Raw genomic sequence first — 20901 nt, forward strand, 5'->3', positions numbered from 1 at the left:
CTCTACGTGATTGTTGTATTTTGTGTCCACAAATCAAGATATGAACATTAATAACAGACAAATCAGGCGACTTCTTTCCCTGCGGTTGCTCCCTCTAGTGTTAGCAACAGGTTTGATCGACAGCGTTGCTAAGCGCCCACTCCCTGCTAAACCAATGGTGTCGGCGGTCAACAGTCTATGATTAGCTGTAACTGTTGCTAGGCCGTTTTGAGAGAAAGAACATGGTGTATATAACAAAGACTGTATATAGACATAGCTAACCTGCTAGCCGCCGCGTTCCAAATAGGAAGTGATCACGGGCGCACCTCCGGCTCCATCAGTTCCAATTCACTTTACATTGGACTAACTGCATTTCATAACTCCTGCTGTCAGGCTCGACATTTTGGTGTTAAATGTTCATATTAACCCTCTATACATGATCCTGGGTTTTTTATTTAACTGTTTTCCAATAATAACACACAAATTAGGCGCCTTCTTTCCCCAAAGTCGCTCCCAGTAGTGTTTGCAGCAGGTTTGAGTGACAGAGTTGCTAAGCGTCCACTCCCTGCTAAACCAGTGGGAAGGAGCCTTACCTTCAACAGCCTCGCTCCGGATTGGCTCTTTGGTTGCTATGATACTCACAGTCGAAATTCCTTTATGTGCAACTTGGCTCCAAATTCGCCGCTATAACTGCTAGCCCCAACAAGTGTCATTTGACTGGAGCCAGAAGCTATGGGTGACGTCACACTCACTTAGTCCATTTCTTTCAACAGTTAATGGTTAGCTGTTAGCGTCCCCCTTAGTGACTGTTGCTAAGCAGTTTTGAGAGAAAGAACATGGTGTATATAATAGCAAACTGTGATAATAGAGAAATGAGCACTTCGGCGGCCATTATGTGCACTGCTTGTAACGTATTCTGTCACGGTGACGTCAAATAGTTCTGAGAGTTAAGCGTTTGTGTAAGATTTCATGATGTTGAGATATGACGTTATATTCTGTTAAAATATAACTTCAGAATGCAAATGTACACAGATTTAAAAGTGCACTATGATGTGGGTTAATGTGTACATGGAGATTTTTATTTTTTATTGCTTCACCTTGAATGTTCCGCAGTACATTTTCAATATGACATTAACTTATCCGTGTTTAACTAGATAAGTAGGCGATGCCACTTGACCAAGTTACAAGTCTGGTCTAGGGAGAAACAAGCCAAGACACAGTAAGAATTTATGTTTTTCAATGTAGTAATGAAAAAATCTGAAATTTGTTACATGTAAGATAAGTTGAATGCCATACTGTGGAACATTCCAGGAGAGGCAATATCATCTCACCATCATTATACACCTCCACATCAGAAAACGTTACATAGTGCAGCTTTAACTAAGCAAGTAAATAATATTAGAGCCATTTACTTAAAGTCGATGCATTAAGCAAAATACATTTTTTGCTTGTTATAATGTTGTTCCCTCATCAAAAACAAAAAAGTCATCCATGCATGTTTGAGTATGCTGTTAGCGGGATGCACGATGATTATGTTGTGATAGCGCTCTGAAGGGGGAGTGACTTAACACGGGGAGCAAAGGAGTGCAAGACTCATACGTTTTTTTTGGCAAATATAGCATTTTCAAAACAATAAAAAGTAACATGGTGTTGTCTGTTATGTGTTAGCAGTTAAAACCCCATAGATATAAAATAGACCTATTTGAGTGAGCAGGTTATTGACAATAACAATAAAGTTTTTTAAGAGACATATTAAATAGTATATAGCTTGTTTACCCACCTTTAGCTTTTGATACACCCTGTGATTAGACAACAGGATGTCCTTGTCAATTTATTAAGTTAAATTAGGACATTGTATTTTATGTTAGTAAATCACATGCGCTGCCAGCAGATGAATCGACAGCAGTGCCAGACAAAGCTCTAATGCTCTCCCAAAGACATAAAAAATTGACAGAATCTGGAAGGAAAATATTTGTCCATAGCTTATAACTTACTCTGTTCTGTTATTCTTCACAGATTGTGTTTTTAATGTTGTACAGCACTTTGGGCAGCTTTGGTTGTTGCAAGGTGCTATAGAAATAAAGTTTGATTGATTGATTGACAGATTCTTACAATAATTTGACAGATTTTAATGCAAATTCCTGGTGTTTTACTTCTAAACGTGATACCCTCTGGTTGGCGGGCAAATACTAAACACACTAAACTACTCATAACTCATAATAACCTGCACGTAAAGCAAAGATGGCTAGATTTCCATTTCTATCTACAGCAATATTTCCTCAGTCCTCTATGGCTTTTCCCATTACCTCCTGACAAACAAAACTCTGGCCCATACCGGCTTTTACTGCTGTGCATATAAAATGTTATCCACGCCGGTGTACAATCCTGCTGTATTTGAGCCATTTAGTCCTCTGACAGAGAAGGTGAGCATCATTGGCGTATCCATTACCCTTCAATGGAGAGGCAGAGCACATGCGACTCTTGTGGCATTTCAACATTAAGGCCCTCCACGGCGGCTTTTACGGTGACAATAAACTGGACCAAACGCTTGGCCTCCTCATTCATTTTAGATGAGCATGCAGCCAGTAAAAGAAGAAGAGGATCCTTGTTTAACTCCAGTAAACTGAACCTGGAAGTCAAATGTGTTCACTGTGGGAGTGTAAAAAGTGACACTGTGCATGGTAATGATCTTGCAAGAGTTTTAAAATGTTACTGAAGAAACACTGAAAAACTTGGATCCACTTTATTTTGGTGCATTTAAGCTAACTTTTGTTTCAATTCATCATCTACATTTGACTCATCATCGTCCGGGAAACTATGTCCAGATACTGCCCAGGCTTCCTCGGGACTACCATCTTCGTCAGCGGATTTAAACTAAACTGGGTTGGTTGAAAATTAATCTGCAAACTCCAAATAGAAATCCAAAGTCAGACTAAGAACTATATGAGTTGGCAGTTGGATCCATTCTAGGATAATACTATAAAACTGCCATTTTCTCTTTCAGCAGCAGCACAATAACACTGCCGTTTTCTTTATTAAGACAGCGCCACCTGCTGTTTGAAAGCTAATTTAACATTACATATTAGTCTATAATGTTAAATTGCTTTCAAACAGCAGGTGGCGCTGTCTTAATAAAAAAAACTGGCAGTGTTATTGTGCTGCTGAAAGAGAAAATGGCAGTTTTATAGTATTGTCCCATATATACATGTCTCTCAGCTGGCCTGGGAGCGCCTTGGGGTCCCACCGGAGGAGCTGGAGGACGTGTCTGGGGTGAGGGAAGTCTGGGAGTCCCTGCTTAGACTGCTGCCCCCAGATAAGCAGAAGAAAATGGATGGATACACAATACTTTTATGAACTAATGCTTGGGTATTTGTGGGAATGAGCTCAAATTTGTGAAAATGGTCTAGAGGAGTGGGAAATCAAAAGTTATCCAAATTCCTTGTACATGTATTATTTGGACTGTGTGCTGTGCAGCTATTCACTTTGCCTGTTTTTTTTTTTTTAATGCCCTCATTTATGTAGCAAAAGGAAGAAAACTGAATCACAATTGGAAGTGAGTATAATATAAAGAGGGAAATTGAGGGTGTAATAGTGTCTCCTCCCTTTGTGTGGTGTGCCATAAGCATGAGTGAGGACCGATCATTGCCGCTTGCAGCTATACTGCTAGTTTTGCAATTGTCCAACTAACTTGTATAATATAACATTTTAAAGTTCAAAATGCAGGGGATTGAGACTACATTATAGGTATTTATTTGAAATACAAACTCCATAACTTAAGAAAATCAAACCTGTCATTTGCTACCTGACCAGAGACACTTACATATCAAGGCGGTAAACGGCTCCCTGGTGAATTGCCATGTTTAAAATTTCCATTTTAATGCAGAAATCAAGCAGAAATCATGCAAAATTTTCACTTTGGTTGTTCTCAGTAGGACGGCCCTCACACAGTCTTCAAATCAAGCAGCAGCACCAACCCCCAAGCCTTTCCCACTAGCAGGTCCATATTACAGATAAGTAAAATACCAAATGCAGCAGATGGCTTTTGTCCGGTCCCTATTTTCGCTTTCATTTGATGTGGTAATCACAGGAGCTCACACAACGGGTTTCTGATTTGTGTTAATCATTATTCTTTCATTCAACATCAAATATTGTTCCAGAAAAGATAATCCATCCATCTGTCTTATTCTGCTTATCGCAAGGGCAGCAGTCTAAGCGGAGACTCCCAGACCTCCTTCACCCCAGACACTTCCTCCAGCCAGCTCTTCCGGTGTGACTGAGCTCCTCACCCATAAGGGAGCGTCCAGCCACCCTATGGAGGAAACTCATTTCGACCTCTATTATATGTAATCTTGTCCTTTCGGTCATTACACAAAGCTCATGATCATAGGTGAGGGTAGGAACATAGATTGACAAATAAATCAAGAAGAGACGCTGCACCAATCCACCTGTTGGTCTCACACTCCCTCCTTTCCTCACTTGTGAATAAGGCCTTGAGATATCTGAACTCCTCCACTTGAGGTAAGCACCCAACTCCTTGAGAAGAGATAGTTCTTTTGTCTAATAACCACTGAGAATTTTAACATTGCATCCTGCCTATTTGTGTTTGAGAAATTGTGCTTTGAAGTTGTCTACCAGTGATGGTAAAATGTGTTATCATTAGAAAAGACTATGCCACAATATTAGTGTGGTAAATTTGTCACAAAACTGTTCTTTCAAAATGTAAAGTAAACAATTTCAGGAATTGTTCCCATTCAATAGATACATTATTTAATCATTCATCATTGAGAAACACATGGATAGGCCTTGGTCTGAAATACTGACTTTACTCACACTTTTAGAAATAACAGTATTTTTATATGTTCCACAACTGGTTCTACAATATAATTGGTCACCATTGTTTTCAGTTGGACAATATGGACAATATTACCTTATACAAACTTCAGAGTGCTATCATAACACAATCAGCATACATCCAGCTAATAAAACTACTGCACATTGTATCAGGATTGTGAAGCTGTGGTGTATTGCTTTATATCATGTGTTTGTATATTTATGAAAAAATATCTGTGCAGTAGTGTGGGTTACACAGGCTTGTGGGCTGAGCATTGGACAGAATTGTACTACTAACTGTAAAAGGTTCAAATAGTGGCCGAGAGAGATCGCAAAGTTACTCAAACATGCATGGATGACATATAAAACCAATTCAGATATGTTTTTGATGAGGAAACAACATTATAACATGGAACAGTCAATTTTGTATAAACCCCCCTTTTTAACAATAAAAACTACACAGTCTATAATTTTCGGTGTAATCGCACGGCTGCAGTCAGTCACACAAAGTAATAGTTACCTTGAAAGAAAACCATTATTTCTTTTTAAACATTTTTCTGTTATCTTTCCATCTTCTCTTGTTTATTTTTTTATTTATTTATTTTGCACAAAACCTGAATGCCACAGACATTTTATATAGCTCCACTAATCCAGTTCAGTCAAGTGGTTGCCATAGAATTCAGCTTGACATTTACTTGCATTATCCCCAGATGCTTTTTGATGCAATTTTCATAGCTTGGTCCTATCCAGGTATTTTGGCTTTTTATATATTTGAGTCCAATAATAAAGTGCACTTTAGACCAATGTTTTTCATCCTTTTTTCAGTCATGTCTCTGTGTCATGACTCAAAAAAGGATGAAAAACACTGGTGAACCTTTATATTGAAAATACAAAAATCACACCCTTAAAGTACACATGACAGGTTAGACTACTAATTTCACTAAAACATAACATAATTTCAGATTTAAGACTTTACTAAAAAAAAAAATAATAATAAATAAAAATAAATAAATAAAAAACACCTGCCTATGTTTTTTTTTTTCTTCTAGTTTTCAATTTTGGTGAAGTTAATAATTTTACATCCTGGTTGGACACAGGCCGCAGATATGACATACCAGAAGTAATTTCATAACTGTTAACTAGCAACAAGTGCTACACCATAGTGATAATTAGACTAATACAAATAACTTACAACACCTTTATTTTGTCAAATGAATGTTTAAACTGGTATTTTCAAAGGGCAGACACACGAACTGAATTTTTTATTTTTTTTTTATCTGAAGGAGCGATGCAAGAAACACAAATGTCCAAATCAGTGTAGACCCTAACCAAAACTTTTACTGTTACTTCAGTAAAAAAATAAGAACCCCCCCCCCAAAAAAAAACAAACAAACAAAAAAACAACAACAAGTGAGAGTAAAGTGTGCTGCTAGAAAAGTATTAAATGTAACTGAGTACTACCCAGCTCAGCCCAGCGCATGTGTGTGTGGGTTTAACATGAGGAGCTAGGGCCAACCGTACCTGCATTCATGTACTCTCCACAGATCCACACAGGTGAAAGGAGGACTACACTGGTTCCTCTTGCATGAGTCGGACGAGCACCCGAGGGAGAGCCCCTGCACGCTGAACTGCGAAACCCCATCTCGTGGCTGACTGTCCAGAGGCATGTACCGTCCATTTAAGCGCAGATCCCTCATGCACCCTACAGGAAGAAACAAGGCAGAAATTTAAGATTCATGTCATGCAGTAAGTTTTAAGTCAGTTCAGTTTAAAGCTGCACTATGTAATTTTTGTAGTAGGGGGTTACGCCATGGATGTGATATTACTGTGCCTGAAATGTCCCATAGTATCTATCAATGTATCTTTCATTTACTCAGTTAGAGGTTGTTTTTAAAATTCTTCAGTATTCCTAAAATAAAGCTCGTTTTTTCACAGATCTGAGTTGCAACTTGGTCTGTTCGTGTCATCTGCTCATCCCCACGTCAATGTATTTAATGCCATACTGTGGAACATTACACGGAGACAAGAAGGTTCTATGCCCTCAACCAGAAAAGTTACATAGCACATTTTTAAATACAACTCCCAATTAGCAGATGCAGGTTGAGGCTGAATAGATTTCATGTCCCTTACCCGATTCGTATAATTAGCTAATTATGTTATCACGGGTCTAAAAATTACCCCATCTGCTCGCCCGTCTTGTTACTACCTTGTTTCTACCAGCCATACACTCTGATTGGTGTATGCAAAGAGAACGTTTTGCCCAAGGACACAATTAGTCTTTCAATTGACTGAAGTGGCCACTCAAGGTATATACTAATCATTCTTTAAGATTATGTTTAAAAGAGGTGCATTGAAAAAAAGCAATTGAGACGTTGTTATGCAATTTAAGGGTAAAGGCTTTGACAAGTGAAATCTTGGCAAAGTCACTTAAACATAATAGTCATGACATAATGGTTTGAGTATTCAGGTCATAGTACTTTGGATGGTATTTTATTATAATTTTTTCTTTTACCTCTAAGTATTGCTCCAAAAATTTCAAAGGTACATGTAACTTTTCTGTTGGAGGGTCTGAAACTTGCTTGGAGATGGTGATGTAATGTTCAGCAGTATGGCTTTACCTTTATGTGTCTTGCATTTCTTATGTGTTTGTATTAATACTAATTTTATACATTTAATCATTCAACAATACTTTGAAAAATCTCTTACTGTAAGCTCGCCTAACCATGGGTCAGATCTGTAACATGGTAGCGTCATCTCCGTCTCCATAGAGATTAATAAATTCAATAACCACACTTTGATTATTCTAGGCTATGCAATAACATCTCGCATCTACGCAGAAAGCAGCTAACGGACCTCCCTCCAGAAAAATGACACAGTACTCCTTTAATTCTTCACCAGCCACCATCAAACCACATTGTTTACAGACACCAGCTTGTCCCTGAAGGGCTACCATAGAGCTCCAAAAAGGGAGAATAACATTTTTATTCTCCCTAACCTGTCAGCGCATTACTGGTTGAATGAATAAAATCCATTAATTCTTGCCCAATGGAGCGTGCAGTGTTTCTTTTGAGGGCACACTTAGAGGTGTTTATGTGTTCTTTTGCTTTAATCACAGCATTAGCACACCAAGCTAACATCATTACCCCTCGGTCAGTGTTTGAAAAGACGCTAGCGCCATGAGTGAGGTAAAATGCACTCAGGTATTCTTCACAGCCTGCTAAACTCAATCACGTCGGCTCCTTTGAAGACTTGTGCTTTTAAAGTCCATTTAATAAACAGATGAATTGTCTCTCTCTCAGCCTGAGGCACAGCTGTCTGCACCTCTCACTGTCTGGAAGTATATGGTATGTTCGCTTTTTGACCTTTTCTGTGATAATAATTTGCAGTGCATTGTTCCATCGTGTTATACTTCTATTCAGTTTTACTAGTTCACCTCTGTTTTTGGTAAAATGTCATTATTCAGTTACATTATATCCATTTCATGCATGTTTTGGTGAGGTCGACTTCCATTTCCAGTTGATGATAACGATGCTGATGCTGTGTTACAGTTAAAAACAAGAACCGAGGGAAAGTAACTATTTTATTATTTACATTTTATTTTATTTCTTTCCTTACATCATGAGAAACCTCTCAGCTCAATATTCCAGTATACAAAATCGAATAAAAGGCAGTCTCAACATTAAAACTGAAACAAAGTGCAAAAGATTCATTTAAAATATCCCCTAGGTTTTGAAAACATAAACTCAACGCATAAATTATTATATTAAAACCCCAGTATAAAAGTTTTAGCCAAAATTAGACAAATAAAAGTAGATTTTTTCTTTTTTTTCCCACTTTGGTTGTGTTTCTTGAACTGAAAAACTTGCAAAAACAGTGACTTTTCTGTGAGTAAGCTTGCATCTCCATAAACCTGACCTTGCTTGGCCTGGATGAGGGTATCTTCCTGCTCGTGTCCATGGAAATGTTGTTCCTTTAGCTACAATATTCCGCAGTATGGCATAAAATCTCCATTTATAACGTTCCAAAGTATGATTTTAACTTTCTATTTCCATTTAATCATTCAGGTGACATGCCACCTCCAGAAAGTTCCATGCTCTACCTTTAAGTCATAAAACATAAAACCTAGACACAAAGTTGTTTTTTTTTTGTTTTTTTTTCCTTAAGTGAATAGTGCACAAAACAGAACCTTTACCCAATGCTTTTGGAGCCTTGACCGTGAGATGACTATCAACCAGGATAAAGTGTCAACCGCTGTCTGCATTATCCAGCGCTGTATGCATTTGAATACAAAAATACCTCTATTTATTCACACCCCTTATACCTACATTGGTAATCTATTCTTCCCCGCCCATAAAAGTGACAGAGTGTATCATTTTCCAGGTTTTACTGTGACATTCAGCCGTTCCGACAAGGCTTACAACTGCAAATGTGCACTCTGGCATATCTCGCCGCGTTCCTCTGCACTCACCTTTCACTGGGAATAGACATCAACCTTCCTAACAATGGAGACGCATTTGGGCGAATTAACCATCAAACTGTCATATCAATCATTCACGGAGGCGTTAAGACATCCCAATTCTCCCTCGAAAGAAGTGTGCGTGGACAGATAAAAGATACTATTTCTGGCAGCACCTTTCAGAACGGACTTGTTAAGCTGTCTCGCTCAAAAAGACGTACCCGCTGCACGACTTTAACACATCAAATTCATCCTCCTATTATTTTTGGGGGGCTGGGAGAGAATTTGAAGGTGTTTCGCAAACATTTGCCACAGTTATTTGGCCATTCTGCTATTGTGTGATCTGTCAGTCCAGAGTTGAAAGGAGCATTCTCTTAGATTTATATTGCAGCGTGTCGTAACCTTTTTCCAATTCACGGTGGAAAATGAGCTCGCGTTCATCTGGCCGGGCCCTTTTGTGGAGAGGGTGCTCTTGAAGGATGAGCCAAATCATTCCAAACATTGTGAAACTGGAATGCATGTTTAATTGAGTTGATTTTGTGCCTCTCCTTTTAGACAATTCAAAAGAGGAAGGCCAGTTGATAAATGACAATGCATTTGAAAATCGTTTAGGAAGACGCCTCATTTTTATCTCGGAACAATATTTCATCGGTTTCAGTATTTAACAATGGCAGCTGTGACTAACTTTGGTAAGTATGTATGCATTGGTGACCCGGTTACTTAGCATTCCTTCCTCACAGCAAGAAAGTTGCAGGTTCTACTGATATCTTTTGTCGTCGTGGAAACATATTAGGAAAGACATTAGGAAAAACAATAGTAGAGAAGTTTTTAGATGGTCTGAAAATTCAAGAAAAAATACAAAATGGATTTTCGTTCTTTGGTTTGTACAAATCAACTCGACTTGTAGTAGCACATAAATCTGTTCTTTCTGGTCAGATTGTGTTAAAGCAAAACCCAGATTTAAAGTCTAATTTGAGGTAGAGATCTTCAAACAGCTCAGTGCGTCCAGTTAGCTTTACCCTAAGAAGTTGAGAAGTATAAATTCTCGGGCTGAGTGGTGTCTTACTGTGTGTAGAGTCTGCGTGCTCTCTCAAGGCTTATGATTTGCTAGGAACCCTGGGAATACAGGCACAGTAGTCTTTTCTTCCAGTAGTGTAGTCTTGACCATGAACGCCATGATGTAAGTACACAGGTTTTATAAGGTCAGACAGTTACTTGTGAATGTACTGCACACGTAGAGCTTAAATATTATATGAATCCATGCACAGCGGATTCTCAAATTTTGTTCATTATAAACATTAGCCAATTATGCAGCTCTGTGTGTTTACATTTCTCTATATGTCTTTAAAATAATCCCTAGCCATCTGCCATATAATGCAGGTTTTGAGTGAAAATCTCTTTGTTGTAAATAAATTAGCAAAATACTGACTGAAGCGTCTTCCCTTCTGAGGTTTATGTTGAATCTAAGTGCTTCCTGTTGTCACAAGCCATATGTCAATGCTTTAATAAACAAGGACATCACATAGTATTTCTTTACTTTATATGTATGTATTATTGGCAACGCGAGTTTTCAGTCGCTATATTTAGAGTTGTCAATTTTATGAACAACTTTACCAATGCTTAATCTGAGGGAAAATATATTGGTAAAGATACTTGGCATGATGAACCAGCCTCCTACTTTCTGTTTGAATGCATCCAATTATCCAACTCTTCAAGTATAACCACTTAATTGTACCACATGCTTCAGTTAGAAAAGTACTCTCAAAATGAAATAAAACTTCCCAAATATATTTAGAAATCGAGGCGTTGACTTCCATCCTAAAGTCAATTTAAATCTGAAGGAAATAGTTGAAATGGATGGAGCAGCTAGAATTTACTTTCCTGAACCAAAATTAGTCCTGCGCAAAGGGAGGAGCTTGGAACCTTTTCTACCATAGTCCTGGATGAATGAGGGAATATATGGATCAGGTGTCTGTGCTGTTTTCTTTTGTTCTGTTATTTTTGTCCACTCTTTTATTTACTTTATTCTGACACAAACAGTAGACCGATCAGCCAACCAATATATCAGGACTTAAATCTCTATGAGTGGCCGATATTTTTGTTTTGATGACCAGCTGCCTACTATGAAGAGAAAAGTGGAAAAGTGTGGTTTTGGTTGGCCAGGCATGGAACTACTAATAAACGTAAGTACACCTGCTCTCCAGTACTCTATGGCTCCTCTCAAGGTTTTTGGCACCAGTCGATTGGTGCCATCCCGTTTGCACATGCGCTTTTTTAAAAACTCGTTGCCCTTCATCTTTTTCCTGTTGCCCAGCTGCTCCCTTACAAACAAAGTTAACTTAACAATGCAAAGCACGTTGAAGTTTTGGATTTGGCATGAAAATATTTCCATAACACCTGATGTCACGGGCATTAAAAGTGACCTTTAAGCAGCGGAAAGCAGCTGTGAAAGTTGTAAAAATGTGAAAAGGTTAATTTCGGTGTAGCTCTGTTAAATCGTTGTAAACCTACCTTGAAAGCTCTTGTTAACTCCTGAAGGAACAGTATTTCCGAGCATGATCACGCTGGGGTCGATAATGATTTCTCGACTCCGCCCACGCGACCCTGTGATCTCCCGCTGACCGCCGCCTCCGTCCAATCGTAAGGTCATCTCATTGTCGTGACGATCCAGGAACACCTCGTGCCATTCGCCATTGTCCAGCCGGTACACGGGCAGAGTTAGGTTGTACTCTCCGTCGCCGAGGTTATACAGCACACAAAGAAGACCCTGGAAGATCTGTAGACAAAACAAACAAATGGACTTAGGACGAAGATGATCCCAAATCGAGACAATGTGTGGGTAAAAATACTCTGCATATGGAAAGGTACGCATATGGTTTATTGTTAATTTTATATAGTAACTAGTGGAGATGATCTGATCAGAAGTTTAAACCCATGTACACAAACTTCAACTCAAGGAGGATCTAAAAAAACATAAATAAAACCATATAGGGCATTCCCAGCTTAAACTTGTCATGAGTCCGTGAGCTGGGTTTATGACCAGTTCGTTGGTGCTGCAGCTAAAAGGACAGATTTTGTGGTGATTGTCTATTTTCAGATCACTTTTTCTCAGTTTAAAGTCCTTCAGTTGTCTAAAAAACAACAAGGTTCACTCTAGCACATTCTTGGGCTGGTCATAGTCGTCATGCAGCCATTGACTCTGAAAAGCAATAAGCATCAAGGGTTCACAGCCCAAGGAACTTTCTGTACCACCTAAGCTATACACTAAGAAACCATCCGTCCATCCAAGAAGAAACAAAATCAATCTGGTATTATTGAGAAACTGGAGACAATAGCTGTTTACAGTTTCAATGTAGTCAGCCCATCCCTTCAGATCGATATAAGGCAGGGTCCACCAGCAATCTGACTAGAACTGAAGAAGTGGCTTGGATGAGCAGCGAAACGTCTTCACTCTTATAACGATTTGTCCAGTTGACAGATTTAAACTTCGTCTTTTGCTGTTATTGAGTATCACAAACATAAAGTTGAAACCAGAAGTACATACACTGCTTCATACACACAGAAGCAGTGCGTTTCAGGTGTGCCTTCAGATACATTCACAGGTGTGTCTCTAATTAACTCAAATGTTGTCAATAAACCAATCAGAAGCTTCCAAAGACGTGACATCATCATCTGCGTTTTCTCAAATTGTTTAAATGCTTTGCAATCTTACTGTATGTAAACTTCTGACTTCGAAGACAGTATGAAAATTGTCTAAAAAAATCTTTCTCCCATTATTCTGGCATTCAGCAAATAGAAATAATTTGGGAAAAGTCTGATTTCATGTCAGACAGTGAGAAAAAAAAGTGCATGTGCCTTTTTTATATAGTGTAAACTTGTGGTTTCAACTGTGTTTTTGACAGTACGTGCTTTTGATGAATGTCTCAAAGTATTACGCTCATAAATACTGGCGCATCTTTGCAAATTACATCACTACAAAAAGAAAAGAAAAACCTATTTAAAACTAGTTTCCTTGTTTTCTGTTGAGCGGGTTTAATTTCACCACTGTTTGTTGCCTTCCTCATTGTTTGTGACACTGACTCAAGTGTGAAAAGTACGAATGTCCAGCATCGCTAAAACAAAGTAACTCCCACTGCGATTCCGAGGGATTTTTCTCGTGACTGGCCAAACTGATCCAAGTGCAACTCTTGGCCTTTAAGACTAATGGGGGCCAGAACAAAGAAGAAATATTCCAGTTGGTGGGTAAAAAGACTCGATCGATGAGCCAATTTGGTCCCCGGGCCAATAAGTCGGCTCAGCTCCCCGGAGCTTGGTAAACAGTGGGAAAATGACAAAACAGCACACACAGAACTAATTTTTCCAGCGTTTGATCATGTTGTGGTGCCTAGCCAAGCAGCAGATGTAAAAATGAGACCCCAGAGCAGAGAAGCTACATGTTTTACACATATTAGACAATGGATAAGAACAGTGTGGATGTGTAAGGGCATGAAGCAGTGTTGTTATGATACCAAATTTCAAAGTGGATTTTAATACTAAGGCTTGATATTACACTGGTTCTGATACCACAATAATATATATTTAAAACAATAGACTTTCATATCAACCCTAAATAAAAATACTTTCTTTGTGCAAGCATGGGTTATATACTAGTCCTGATAACACTCAAAATAATTCATGTGCTCGTGAAAGGTCCAATTTTGTCTTGTTTACGTTATTAACCTTACTCAAATTAGTATTGACTTTCAGTAGCAGTTTTAGTATCGCAGTATTACTATCTGATTTTTTACTATTTTGACAATCGATTACAAAATAATATGATATTGTACTATATGTGAAACATGTTGTCGTAACCGGTGGGGTTGGGAGGACCAAAGACGTGCAGACTCGGGGCAGATTTACAGTGTTTATGTACAAAGTGGTGAAATACAGTTCAAACGCAATAATTAATCCAGCGGGGGACAGGAGCCAGAGTCCAGGGCAGGATCCAGGAGGCAGAGGACACAAGGAGGTCCCTGGATGGAAGATGGTGTCCAGCGGAGCTACAACTGTCCTGACGAGGGGCAGAGGACACGAGGAGGTCCCTGGACAGAAGATGGTGTCCAGCGGAGCTAAAACTGTCCTGACGAGGGGCAGAGGACACGAGGAGGTCCCTGGACGGAACACGGTGTCCAGCGGAGCTACAACTGTCCTGACGAGGGGCAGAGGACACGAGGAGGTCCCTGGACGGAAGACGGTGTCCAGCGGAGCTACAACTGTCCTGACGAGGGGCAGAGGACACGAGGAGGTTCCTGGACGGAAGACGGTGTCCAGCGGAGCTACAACTGTCCTGATGAGGGGCAGAGGACACGAGGAGGTCCCTGGACGGAAGATGGTGTCCAGCAGAGCTCCAACGGTCCTGACGAGGAGAGGACAGGTTGGGAGTGGACAGCAAACAGGGAGCAGGCCCGTGAGCAGGAAACAGACAGGTAAGCAGGGTAGGCAGATCGTGTTGTCCAATGAATTTTCCATGGTGAGTGAACGCCGGGCGGAAGCCGGAGATCCGACCCCGAGTTTGCTTGGTCCAAAGTGTGGCCAGATCGTTCTGTCGTAACCGGTGGGGTTGGGAGGACCAAAGACGTGCAGACTCGGGACAGATTTACAGTGTTTATTTACAGGGAGAGGAGCAGGGTGCAGGGCGAGGTCCAGGGGCGTAGTGTGCAGGTGACAATTTGAAACAGTACCATACCAAGTCGGGGAAGCCAGGCGGGAGCGGAGCCGGGAGTGCAGGAGCTGGAGCAGTGCAGGAGACAGGATGTAGACACGCGGAGAGTCTGGCCCCGCATGTCTGATCTGAGATGGTCCTGGGAACAGGGTGTAGGCGAGCAGACGATCTGGCCCCGAGTGTCTGGAGCAAGTCCTTCTTATCCACCGCAGCAGGTGGTGGTGATTGCGCTAATGGAAGGCAGATGCGCGCGGGAGGAGCCGAGAGCTCCGCCCAGCTCCGTGTTCAGACAGGTGAGGGAGGGGGAAGAGCACACAGGGGCAAGGGCCCCTGGCAGCAGATGTATCCTGGTTCAGCTATTAGTGATGCTCTGATCACCTTGACTAACTGTATTTGTATTTATATGACCACCATCAGACTGAAAACATCCAAAATGTCACAAAAACAGTAGACAAATATATAAGGGAGGTCAAGAATTCTAGACAAGTTTCTGGTGGATTTTAATGTGTTCCAGTTGGCGACAGTGGTCTTACATGTACATTATAAAGTCTCCTTGCACCAATGTAAACACATAGTTGTCCTCACTTTTGCCCAACTCAAAAACAAATGTAGCAGCAGTCTGGGCCGGCCCTGTTGCCAGTTCAAACCTTACCTGAGTGCTACTCTCTCTGGGTATGACCCCCTCTACACACACTACATTATTTTACATTTTCACATTCAACTGGGGAACAAAAATACGTCAATTATTTAGTTTGCTAACAATCTGTGCACACTCTACTGTATTTCAATTCCCAGGCGCCAAATTGATCCCAGTCAAACACATATAAGCCTAGTATCCCTAAAGAGTTAGTTCTGCTTGATATGCAAATCTTTGGGACAAGGAAGGGACTATGAATGTATGCTGCATTATTTACATGTTACATTAAAGTCTGGGCAAAACAAACAGATCCAGATATAATATTTTCTGAAACCGGGCTATCAAATAAAATAAGTGATAAGGAAATCAATATTGAAAACTATAAAGTATTTCGTCATGACAGGCAAACTAAAGGCAATGAATGGTGTTTTCATTTACGTCACACCTGTCTGTGGACCTGCTATTCTCCTGCTTAAAGCTTAAATGTTTTGAATATCTGTCTCCCTATGTAAATGACCGTGATAAAAAAAAAATTAAAAAAAATCTGAAACTTTAAAAGAACTATGCAATGGCCCGAATCTCATACAACTAATTTCTGTTCCGTCTAGACCTGACCCAGACATTTACATAAAGGTGCACTCATTGATTTAATCTTAACAAACAAACACCATAATTATAAGGTAAATGATGTTTTCACACTGGATTTTAGTGACCACTATCAAAATATGAATGTTAAAAATGCACATTCGCTTCATTCCAACACACAGTTTCCCCATTGTGGTAGTTTTATTGGCGACAGCTCACTTAGTAGAGCGTTTATCCTCTGATCCAAAGGTCAGTGGTTCAAATCCCGCTCTCGACGTGGAACCTGTGTGTCTATTGTTTGTTGACCAATGTTTCCACAGATGAATACTGTAACTGTGTCCTTGGGCAAGTCACTTAACCCACCTTGCCCCCAGTTTTTGTGTCTACTGAGTGCCTTGAAAGTAGAAAAGTGCTATATAAATATGACAATTAACCATTTTCTTGTTTTGTTTTATAACATTTCATAGGTTTATACAACGTTGATATGTGCCAATGTTTGGGAAATGGACCTTGTTTATATAAAAAAAACAATCGGATTCACATTTGTCTTGGTTTGGCCCCATTATAATTGCATTGTAGATGGTTTTTGGTCCTCTACTAGTCCTGGTTTAGCCCTTGCTTTAGTCCAAAGTTCCTGTGCCGTGTGTGGAAGTGTAGTGCAGTCTATGTCACTATAATAAGAAGATAACCGATAATGATGATGAGTAGAGCAAGATATTATCCAACTTGTCTCACTCTCCAATCAATCTTGTCACATAATCTTTGATGAGAAATATTGAATGAGACCCTCTTAGTACAAACAAATGGAGCAATGGGACCACAGCAGAGGAAATGGGCGGTAGTGGGTGGGTCTGTCCTCATTTCAATTTCAAACTGTTCCTCCGGGTGTCCCACTGAGCATCATTTTCTCCTCTCCAGCGCACTCTGCCACTCACTGCTGTAAACAGACAGGCCTGATGAGAAGAAACTAGGGCTAGTGGTAGGTAACTATTCAAATGTAAGGTCTATATAATGAAGTCATTTAGGTTTATGTGCTATATAGGCACAACCTTGATTGTCAGCAAGTAGTAGCAAATGACAAATATGTTAAAATAAGTAAAAAAGCCAAATTGCTTACACACAGAGAGAGAGAGAAAACCACAATTTGGCCAGAAAAAACGTATTATTGCAGTGGATCAGTGAACAAGGACCTATAGTAAACGGCTGGCAGAATGTCTTACTGGAATTAGCTCAAGTGAAACATGAGGTAAGTCCACCAGGCCAGTGTTACAGGTCAGATCTGTGGAAAAGTGACCCCTCTCACAGTAAGAATGCTTATTTTATGTTTTTTAAGCCATAAAAAGCATGATATTTAATGCCAAATCTTGTCACATCTCAGAAGCTAAGAATATCAGGTGCCACGGTGCATCTTTAGGCAAGGCGCTTCACTCCTATTGCCTAGTATGACTCTGGTGTGTGTGCGCGCGAGTGTTGGTAGTAGTTAGAGGGGCCAATGGTGCAGATTGGCAGCCACACCCAGGGCAGGTGTGGCAACAATAGTAGCTTATCGCCACTGACAGTTAAGTCAATGGATAATGCTCTGTAAAGTGTCTTTGAGTGTCCAAAAAACGCTATATAAATCTGATGCATTATTATTATTATTATTATTATTATTATTATTATTATTATTATTATTATTATTATTATTATTATTATTATTATTATTATTATTATTATTATTATTAATTTATTTTATTTTTTATTATTATTACTGGCATAGCACCAACTGTTCTATGGGGTACAGTTAGATGTCTATAAAACATTACACTCAATTTTGACATCCAGCATACTATATAATGTGTAATAGAACTGCAATCATAAAAGTATATAGCCTTCTTATTCTGGCTGTAAACAACTACGTGTCACATTTCACAACACCACTGAACATATAGCTAAAAGCACTTATGCAGTTAAAATCTTATTATTTTTGCGTAAATCCAATTGCTCGATACACTCCCACCTCTAAACTTGCCCTCCCTCTTCTGTACAGCAGCCAAGAAGTACACGAAGCCTTCAAGGTTGTTTACCTCGGAGAAGTGTGGGCTCCTTTCAAGGCTGCGTGATGAAGTATTAATTATATTTGAAATCTGCCGGGGCGAGACCACATACGCGCTCACTCTGCCACCTGATTTTACCCCCAATTAAAGCTGAACTGCAAGGGGCAAATTGGCATTGCTGTGTATCCCAAGGGAGGCGTGTCAGGTGCCATAGCATTGAGAAGAATTGTGAATAATATACACACACACACACACACACACACATATATATATATATTTTTGGAGCAAATAGTCCCACCCTCCCAGAAGCCCTCCTCGATGGCTGCGTTGTGTTTATTCACCCTTGCCTAATAATTCAATTACACCTGATTATGTGCATATATACATCGGGGTGTGCTTATGTGTTTTTCTGTGCGCTGGACTATACTGGGAAATTAAACCAAGCCCTGCGCTCATTATATGGGAGCATTAGTCATTCAGTCCGCCCAAATGTTCAACAGCGCACCAGCAGGAATTCCATTTTTAAAAACAGCAAAAAAAAGTGTAGCGTTATTATTATTATAGCCATATGTCACTCGTGCCCCCACTGATCAAATTCATTCCCCTTTTTAAGATATTTTTTAAGAAAACTAAGATTAATGATTGCTCTTAATTCGGTCTAATAATTTGTCATGTAATCTCAATACTCTTATGCGTTATATGATTTATTAAAGGCCCACAACTATGCAACTTTCTGGAGGTGGCACATAAGCCGCATAAATACAAAGTTAAAACCTTGCTTCTTCAGGAACATTCTCCAGGTCCTTCCCCGAGCCAAATAAGTGTCAGGTTTGTGGAGATGCAAGCCCACTCACAGTAAGGAAGTATGTTTATTCTGTGCAATAAAAACAACCAAAATTCACATGGTTTTAGTTTATTTTTTGGTTTGAGTTGCCTGCTGTGCCTCTAGTTTTATGATTGCAAAAAAATTAAATAAAATGTTTAGGAATTATTAAAAAAAAAAAAGGTTTACATTTCATTCACTCCATGCTGTCCTGGGGTAGACTGACAGAATCGCGGCTGCCAATATCCAAACACGACAACCCTCTAACTCACTTTGCAGTCATTTACATTGGGCAAGTGGGCAAAGTGTCACTACAACAGAGTTTGATCTGAGCAGGAGTCGATCTTCTGGTTTTTGGTTTGGTTTAGACAAGTGCCCCAAACGCTGACCTATTACAATATAATTTTAGTGACATTGGATGCGAAAAATGAAACCAATTCTTCACTTTTTTCCCTACTGCTGTATGCATTTCACATTATTCCCTAAAATTACACAACCATTTCATGTATACTTATTTTGCACCAACAACTTTTGTAGTGTTGAAGTTTATAATGAGCATTTTTTGTGGACTGAAATGATTTTGTGAACTAAGATTTTCAAAAGGGACTCTTCCGAAGCGGGTGTTTCTTTTAACCTGCGCGAGGATTCACTAAAAAGACCATATTCAAATAAAACTTAAAAATGGGCACTTCAAATACTCCTCCATTTGAAATTCTGTGTATTCCTTTTCTTAAGTTTGGAGAATTTTTTTTGAAAAGAATGTCTAATGTGTTCATGTGGACCCTATTATGACGGAAGGAACGACGGGATGGAAGTAAAGGCGAGCGCGGGGTGGAAGTTGAAGTGATATTTTAGATGAATGAATATTATTTTTACTTATGAATACAATAATAAAGTAAAATCCTAGCTCTTTGTACACACAGGGTTTAGCTGAAGTTTGAAAAGTCATTCTTATCAGACTTTGTTTTCAGAATTGGTGAAAATTTGTGTTAACGTTTGTGTTCGTCTGTGTTCTGAGGTGTTGGGTGATATTTCCTTAACTAGAATTGAAACAGAAAAAAAACAAAAAAAATACCCCAAATATAATATAAATAACAAATCTAACTATTCCCCATAGTTTTAGTTTTGTGTTGTTGAATCAATTGATTAAAATTATAGCTCACTTATGGTTGATGGGCACAGGTTTAACCCACTGTGCCACTGCCTCCCTTAGGTATTTCACGTTTAATTTTTTTATGAAATTGTTGATTTAATTGTTTAAATCAACAGTCACCTTTATCTTAACCTGGTGATAACATTAAAAGTACTATACCCAGTTTTGAAGAACAGGTTTTAATTAAGGTTAAGGTCCACTTTATTTAATGCACTCATGTAAACTTAGCCTAGCTTTCACTCTGATCCTGAATCATGACAGAGAAACAGGTTGTTTCCACATGGTTCTCATCAAACTCCGCCCATACAGTCCCTTCTCTCACTCTGATATAACACTGTGACGCTAACTGCCCGGGATGGTTGGCAGGTGTTTCTATATAGTTCTGATTCAACTGCACACCTGATGACAAAAAAACCCCAAAAGAAGTCTTGTTGGAAGTTGCTTCTATATGGTTCTCATCCAACAAAATGCAATTTAAAACGCATAAGTGATATCCTTCTGCTTCATGTTATTCCTCAAATGAAAACTTTTACCTTCCTGTCTGTCAGATCCTCTCAGTCTGTAGCGCAGTTTAAGACCAGACTGAAAACCCGCCGCTTCTCCCTGGCATTTGGTTCTAGCTCGGCAGGATATCTTGGTGTTTTATTGTTTTTTTGTTGTTTGCCTGCGTGCCGTATTTTGCGTATATCTGTTTTTGTTGA

The 20901-nt window shown here is 39.4% G+C and overlaps 1 protein-coding gene across 1 annotated transcript in view; it reads right to left on the reverse strand.

The window, feature by feature from the left end:
* si:ch211-186j3.6 (neural-cadherin) overlaps positions 1–20901 on the reverse strand; it is a 410843-nt gene that overhangs the window by 42272 nt on the left and 347670 nt on the right. The window contains exons 33-34 of the mRNA XM_033991613.1: positions 11777–12041; positions 6331–6511 (exon numbers count right to left, since the gene is read on the reverse strand). Of these exons, the coding sequence (XP_033847504.1) occupies positions 6331–6511; positions 11777–12041 (446 nt within the window). The remainder of the gene's footprint in view (positions 1–6330; positions 6512–11776; positions 12042–20901) is intronic.

This window comes from Periophthalmus magnuspinnatus, chromosome 3 (assembly GCF_009829125.3).
Source record: "Periophthalmus magnuspinnatus isolate fPerMag1 chromosome 3, fPerMag1.2.pri, whole genome shotgun sequence".
NCBI classification, from domain to species: Eukaryota; Metazoa; Chordata; class Actinopteri; order Gobiiformes; family Gobiidae; genus Periophthalmus; species Periophthalmus magnuspinnatus.